The following is a 7,944-nucleotide window of genomic DNA, read 5'->3' as shown; positions in this document are numbered from 1 at the left end:
CACGTGGTGTTTTGAAATTCATCCCAACTATAGGCTGAGTGACCTGGAAATTAGACAGAATGCCAAAGTCCAAAAGCTTCAGCATTTCCTTAGTGTCAGGATCTACTTCAATGATCTGATCCAGGGCTGAGACCTCAGGTACATAGTTGTCTATCTCTCTTTCCTCTTCCTGCAGCTTGATGGAGATGCCTTTCACTGGGCCTCTCTGGATCTTTTTACCATCAGGTGTGTGACGTAGCCCACTACCTTGTTGCAGAGCTTTTGCTGGGAATGATGGCGATCTCCTCGCACATGCTCTTGTTTGTGTGAAAGTCATTGCCCATAGCCTTGTAGTACTTCTCGATGACCCGGGCTGCCTTTTTCAACGGTTTTGGTGCGAATGTGGCCCATGTTGGCCGGTCCTTGGCAAAGAGAGCTTTAGATTTCCTTTTGATTAATTTCCACTTTTCTGAGAATTTCCTTCATTATTTTTACCATCCATATTTTAAATTCCCTTTTCTGTCTTTTTTTTTTTTAGATAGAGTCTCACTTTGTCACCCTTCGTAGAGTACCATGGCGTCATAACTCACAGCAGCTTCAAACTCTTAGACTCAAGTGATTCTCTTGCCTTGGCCTCCCAAGTTGCTGGTATTACAGGCACCCACCACAACATCTGGCTATTTTTAGAGACTAGGTCTTGTTCTGGTGGCTCAGCCTGATCTCAAACTTGTGAGCTTAGGCAATCCACCTGCCTCAGCCTCTATGCCTAGTCACTTTTCTGTCATTTCTAACATTTCTTTACAGGTGGAATCCTCTGCAGTAGCTACCACATGATCCCTTTCGGGGGGGTGGGGTTGCTCTGCTCTGGTTTTTCTTGTTGCCGGGATTTTTCTGCTGTTTCTTCCTCCTGAGTTTTTTCTTTTTGTCTGCTTTATTACCCTACTTTTCCTTTCACTTCTAACTCCTCTTTAAGTTACCTTGTTGACCTAAGATGTTGGTATAGGACCAAAAGAGAGAGAAGAGTAGAAAGCAAAAAGGATAAAGAGAGAAAAGAGAAAGGACAGGGGGGTGGAGTAAAATAGAAGATTGACAAAAAGACGAGAGGAACAGAAAGAGAGAGACAGGAGTAACAGTGGTATTCAGTAGGGTGCTTTGACCCACACCCATGATTCTCAGCTTCTAGGGGGGCTGAGTTGGGTGAGTCCCTCAAGGTCAGGAGCTCTTTGCCACTGTGAACCAACACAAATCCCTATGTCCACCAAACAGAGAGGAAAAACAAAGATACTCTAAATCGAAACAAACCTTAAGAGATAAAATTGGGGGAATCAAAAGAAAAATAAGAGCAGAGAAACTAATAAAAATGGAGCCCTTCCTATCGAATAAGGAGGAGAAAAAAAGAAAAGAAAAAGGCTCTAGGAGGAAAAAGTTAAAATTCTTAGGGGGAAAAAAAAAAATATATATATATATATATACATATATATATTACCATATACTGCCTGGGTGGGGCAGTGGTCCTCAACCTTGCGACTGCCACAACCCTTTAATACAGTTCCTGTGTTAAGAGGTTGAGAACTGCTGTTCTGGGCTATGAGATGCGAATCACCACGCTGCTACAACTGTGTAAGATGGAGACTGGAAACTTCTGTCTTGCCGAGGAGATCTGGTCCCATCTTCGTGACTTCCTTGCCCTCAATCCTCCTTACCTTATTTAATAGGCATGCCTCCACCTTCCCAAACCATGCCCTTTGTCTATGCAGTGGCTTTCCAAGGAAAGCATGTATTACTCAAATCTCCCCAGAAGTGGCTGCCCAACTCAGTAAGCAAGCCAAAACTGGCCTTGCACTAGGACCCAGAGGGCTGATCCTGCATGACAGCTTTCCCACAATGGCTATGTCCAGCTACAGCTGAACAATGAGAGCTCTGCTCCACCCAGTGGCTCAGTCCTGGCCTCTGGGCACTGTTAAAGATCACTCACTTGCTCATCCAAGTTCTCCCAAGGTAAACTCCACCAAGTGCCCAGGTTGTAAGAAAAAAAAACCTGCAAGGAAGGCCTTCTCTGTCTGAAAACTGTAGCTGCTGCCAACCAGCCAGTGTCAGCAACCACAGACTCCTGGGTTCAAGTGATCCTCCTTCCTCAGCCTCTGGAGTAGCTGGGACTACAGGCATGTGCCACAATGCCCAGCTTATTTTTCTGTTTTTAGTTGAGATGGAGTTTCACTCTTGCTGAGGCTGGTTGAACTCCTGAGCTCAAGGCATCCTCTTGCTTCTGCCTCCCAGAGTGCTGGGACTAAAAGTATGAGCCACCATACCTAGCCTTTGTTTTTATATTTAAATAGGGGTATAAGTGGGTATCTTAGTCTACTCAGCCTGTTTTGACAGAGTGCTATAGATTGGGTGCCTTCTAAACACAGAAATTTATCACAGTTCTGGCGGCTGGGAAGTTTCAGTGGACTTGCTTTCTCATAGATGACCCCTCTCTGTTTGCTCACATGGTAGAATGGACGAGCTAAGTCTCTGTTATAAAGACACTGATCACACTTGTGAGGGCTTTGCCTAATCACCTTCATGTGTTATACTGCCAGATACTATCACCCCTTGGGGATTAGGATTTCAACATAGGAATTTGGGGAGGACAGACCTCCAGATCAGATCCAGTGGAGATGTTTCTAACACCTTGTGAAGAAGGAACTTGGGAAGCAATTCGCTCATGACCCCACAAATATTCACTGATAAGATTGAAATCCAGGGACAAAGCTACATTTCCTGTACTTTCTCCATGTCACTCAGAAAACTTAGCATGAGGGTAAACTGTGATTCTGAATAAAGATACTGTTTTGGCTGGAAATTGGAAGCCAACAGGCAGACTTAATCAGTAACAGACTCCACTTTGTGGTCAGTGACCAAAAGTTTATTCTAGGCTTCTTGCTGAATTCAAAATCTCAGATTTCTCAAAATGAAGATAAGTGCTATTAAAATTATACACATTTCATTCCAGAATTTCTTTGGGGTGGTGTCATCTACTCTCCTCCACTGTGGTTATAAAACCTGGTTGCCCTTGGTTAGCATTAACAATGCCCCTTCGTTTTATGCTGTGTGGTTAGGTATGTTGCTGTTCAGAGGATTAAAGTTTAGATCAGGAGTCCTCAAACTATGGCCCATGGGCCACATGCAGCCTGCCGAGGACATTTATCCTGCCCGCTGGGTGTTTTTGCCACTGCTGCCTGTCCTTTTAAACTACAGTCCGGCCCTCCAATGGTATGAGGAACAGTGAACAGACCCCCCTGTTTAAATTTGAGCACCCCTGGTTAGGTCATGAAATGCTTCACTGAACCAGTTGACATTTAAGTTATTGATGTGGAACAATTCAAATAGGTAGGCAAACTGTAAGGAGATGTTTCTTATCTATACCTTCTCTTCTAGTAATTTGATAGTCTAGCCCCTAAACTATTAGAAACTGGTTTCTAAGCCCTCATTTTCCCCCCAGGGCTACTTAAACCTTTGCCGGTTGTGTGCTTTGAGGCTCCGTCTTGTGCTCCCAGTTCTGTCTCTGGCCCAGACCACATTTCTGAGCTGCTATATGGGTCTGGACATCTTGGTTGACTTAATCCTCCTAATTAAAGCCTTCATGAGTAGGTAGATTAATACTGTGTTTTATGATTAGGAAAAAAAGAATCAAAACTACACAGCAATTTGCTGTAAGCCATGTAGCTAGTAGCAAAGAAGTTTTGTTGAAAGAGAAAATACAAAATGTTCCACCTGAGAGAGGGAATTAAGACTGTAGTCAGTAAGTATCACATGTATTTGATGTTGTATAAAGCTTCTTGTAAATACATGGTATGTCTTAAGATAAAAAAGTTCAAAGCAAAGGAAAGAATGACAGGACAAAGGGTGGGCATAGGCAGAGGACAGAGATACGATGGAGTGTTTAGTGTGGCTGTCTGGGGGGGAACTCGCCACTAGAGGATATTGTGGCCCTGTTTTCATAATCACAGTGAGTAGCAATGTTACAAATAACTTGCCACATCAAAGGCTGAAACCAAACCAGAACTGAAATTAAGTATGTAGCACAGTTTTAGTGCTCAGTCTTTCAAAAAAAGAAAAGCCTATATTTTTGCAGGCTGGAACAGTTATCTGACCTTTTCTTCAACTCCATTTGGAAGTGCTCTGGGATTATCTTAGCATTTCCCTGAAGGCAGCAGTTCGCAACCTGTGGGTCGAGACCCCTTTTTTACAATGAAAATACATTGCAGCATTAGGAAGGTTAGAACCACTGCCTTAAGGCACGTGTGACAAAGAGTTGGGAGGTGCACAGAGTTTTCATTCCTCCGGAGGCCTGAGGTCTTATCTCTGAGAGTGTGGCTTCTATGTCAGCTAGTGATTCTGTTTAGCATGTGCTAGTGTGAGAGTAACAGGTGAATTTTGGTCCGTGGACATGCTGGCTATGTAGATGGGACAGTGAGGCTGGTTTCAGAGCTATCCCTCACTCTCCCACCCCTGGAAGATCACATCATCTTCCTTCCCCTGTTGACTTCCTGTGCCCATTCCTCCCTTCCCTGTCCTCCCCTTCATAGGAAAGATGAGGACCCTCTTTCCTGTGTTCCTCGTGAGTTCAAGTTTAGAACAATTTAAGGGACAGAAAAAGTGGCTTGTTTGGAAAAATTCTGGTGAGAAATTTCTGGGTGACTTAGCTAGCACTGGGTTAATTTTAGCCTCCCTTTTGTGGATATAAAACTGTTTTGCCAAAAACTTGAAGTAAGAGACTTTAGAACTAATTATGGCTGGAAGAGGAATGAGCTAAATTATGACACAGCAAAGAGACATATCCTCAAATGAAGGGCAGGACGATAGCTTTCTTCAATGGGTCAATGGCATGAAAAAATAGTTGGTATTAAGGGCAGGAATTACTCTCAGTTTGAGACTTGACAGTTGAATGAAAGGTACCTTGTTTGGACCTTGAAATAAGCAACCATTTAAGAGTAAGTTTTTGAAAGACAGAAAATCCTCAAATTTGCAACTATAAAAGATGAAGCAAGTTGGACAAAGTTTTAGGCATTTTTTGCATCTAGGTGATGGGTATGTGGGGTTCACTATGTAATTTTCTACATAGGTGATGGTGAAGCATTTTCATATTGGCTTTTTAAGTCTTTGACCTGGCCTTCCTGACCCATAGTTGATTTGTACCTATAACCCAAGTGATTACCGTGTCACAGCTGCCAGACCACAGACACTTTAATTTCTGCTAAGTAGAGCATGTTGCCACCAGCCCAGCAGCCTGAAGCTGCTTTTTTAATAATTACCTTTAGCTTATCACAGCTATTGATTCTGGAGTGAAGACCACGTTGTTGACCTGGATACGTTTGATTCACCAGTCTTTAGAGGATGGAGAGATGACTTTTGAAAAAAAGGGTTTTTTCCCCACTTTGTTTTATAGGACCACCATGAGGCCTCAGACCTTCTATGATGGAAATCATTCCTGTACCAGAGGAGTGTGCCACATTCCCATGGCTGAGCCGTTTTGCCCCAAAACGAGAGAGGTATGTAGTCTTCTTGTAATGTGTACCAGGATAATTACAAGGACTTGGGCTAGCATCTAGGTTAGATGAATTGCCGAAGCAGGTGACCCCTCCAGCCCCCCTTAGCTTTGCTCTTATGGAGCTCTTATGGCTTTATGGAGATTTGTTTCCCTGGGCTAATAATGCCTTTACCACTCTAAGTCAATTTTAAGTTGAACCACTCAAAGTTGCAACCTACCTTTTTAGCAAGTTTTGATTTTGCTGTCAAGATATCTTTTAAATAATTTATTACACTAGAGCATATTACTCAAAGGCATATAGTCAGGAGCCAGATTAGTTGGCATCAAATCCCTTCTCTTCAACTTAATAGCTGTGGATTATTGGACAAATTATTTAATGTTTCTGGGCTTTAATTAACTCATTGTTAAAATGAAAATAATGATAACATTACCTCATAGGCAGGCAGAAGCAGTCAGAGGCAGTTCACGTAATTCATTGTTAAAATGAAAATAATGAGAGCGTTACCTCATAGATAGGCAGAGACAGTTCACCTCTGACAACACCTCTGATCTTTCAAAGCTGGGATTATAAGAAAAGTAGCCCATGCAGAGCAAGCATGGGGATGAAAGAATTATTACTTATGAAGAGCTTGGAACCATACCTGTCACTTAGGGATTATCCAAGGACTGGTAACTGCTTTTATGAATTGAACTACTATCAGTGATCATCTAAAAATGGTCAGATTAGTATCTTTGGAGCCTCATCTGACTACTACTGCCCACCTCCTTCAGCATTATGGCACAATCTCAGAACTGTTGGGGGAGGCATCCCCACAAGGGCTGATGGTGGCATAAGGTTGAGAAGACACAGCCTTAGCTTCCAGGGAACCAAAATGGTAACCACAACTCAAAAGTACATTGCTTGGTCCACATGGGCTGCTTTTCTTAGAATCCTATGTTTGAAAGGTCAAAGGTGTTGTTGGAGGTGAACTGCCTCATAAAATCTGCCTGACGAAATTAGGTCAGCACAGTGATTTTCAACCAGTGTGCTGTGAGAGGATTGTAAATGTGCCATGAAAATTTTTTAAAGTCATTAAATTATGTTTGAAAGAAGTTCATAGCATGGTAAGTATATTATTTTTAAAACTTTTTTTGATCAACATAATTTAAGTATGCCATCAGATAAACATTAAAAAAGACTGGTTTAGGGGCTATAAATACCTAAACATGTTAGTCATTTGGATGATTTTAACACCTACCTGTAGAGAATAGATGGTTTCTTTTAGTATTTATGTTTAGCCCTGTGTAATCATGGAAAACCCATTTCCTTGTAGTTAATAGGAAGGGCACTTTAACCTTACTCTGACCTCAAACAAAAAAGATGTACCTCAAACAAAAAAGATGTACCACTGCAAATTGATTCTCTCTGACTCCCTCAAAAATACATTTGTTACTTGCTAAGAAAAAAAATGGCAGGTGAAGTTTGTGTGTGTGTATGGTATATGTTTCTGGATAGTTCTCAACAGAATGTATCACATTGGTACTAGTCTTACTCTGAAACACATATCTGCCCACATAATAAATTTGCAATTGCTATTCAGGGGAAATGAAATGAGGATAAGATTCTTTTCCATTTCAAAATGGAAGCAGCTTAGGAAAAAATGGGCTAAGAAGAAAATATTCAAGTTAGTAAGAATCTGAGCCAGGTGCCAAGTAGAATACTGAGGCTTAGGGAAACTAGGACTAGAAGTGGTTGGGGGAGGCATGAATGAGCTACATAAGACACATCTGAATGTGGTACTAGGGCAGTGGTTCTCAACCTTCCTAATGCCGCAACCCTTTAATACAGTTCTGTGGGTCTCAGCCCACAGGTTGAGAACCACTGCACTAGGGTGATGGTTTCCAGTGATATAGTATTGCTCCTAGGACATCACATTAACTCAGCTATCAGACCGTGAAGAGCTACATGTGTAAACTTGCAAATAAGTATTTTGGAAAGTTAAAAAAACTGCTTTGGTAAACCAATGGTTTCCCTTGGGGAGGTAAACTGGGTCTCTAGGCTATAGGGGTGGGAGAAATACTTCTCCAGAATAATTTATTTTTGCTCTGTTTAAGTTTTGTGCCATGTACAGGTATTACCTATTCCAAAACTGGTGTCACTTCTATTCATTTATTCACTTCTACTCGTATTTCATCTGAAACTCCTCAAAGCACTACTACTAAGTATATTTAGCCTGGTAGTCTTAATGTAGGGGTGTGTGTGTGTGTGATCACAGTAGTTTCAGTAGTTTCGTTATGATTACTCAAAGCAAAAACATGTCATCATGCTAGCCTGACCCCAGGTTTTGGGGTTTTTTGTTGGTTTTTTGTTGTTTTTTTTTTTTTTTTTTTTTTTCTTTTACAAAAGGTCTTTATTGGTGAGGAATGCTGCAGAGCAGCACCAAGGAGGAGAG

At 41.7% G+C, this 7,944-nt stretch overlaps 1 protein-coding gene across 1 annotated transcript in view; it reads left to right on the top strand.

The window, feature by feature from the left end:
* The window catches only part of MTAP (methylthioadenosine phosphorylase), a 68,488-nt gene that overhangs the window by 42,207 nt on the left and 18,337 nt on the right, over positions 1–7,944 (top strand). The window contains exon 5 of the mRNA XM_003782849.3: positions 5,411–5,513. Coding sequence (XP_003782897.1) covers positions 5,411–5,513 — 103 coding nt within the window. The remainder of the gene's footprint in view (positions 1–5,410; positions 5,514–7,944) is intronic.

Source organism: Otolemur garnettii, unplaced genomic scaffold (genome assembly GCF_000181295.1).
Source record: "Otolemur garnettii isolate 467f Iridium unplaced genomic scaffold, OtoGar3 scaffold00006, whole genome shotgun sequence".
Classification (NCBI taxonomy): Eukaryota; Metazoa; Chordata; class Mammalia; order Primates; family Galagidae; genus Otolemur; species Otolemur garnettii.
The sequence above is the reverse complement of the archived record's forward strand: the minus strand, read 5'-3'. Positions and strand labels throughout refer to the sequence as shown.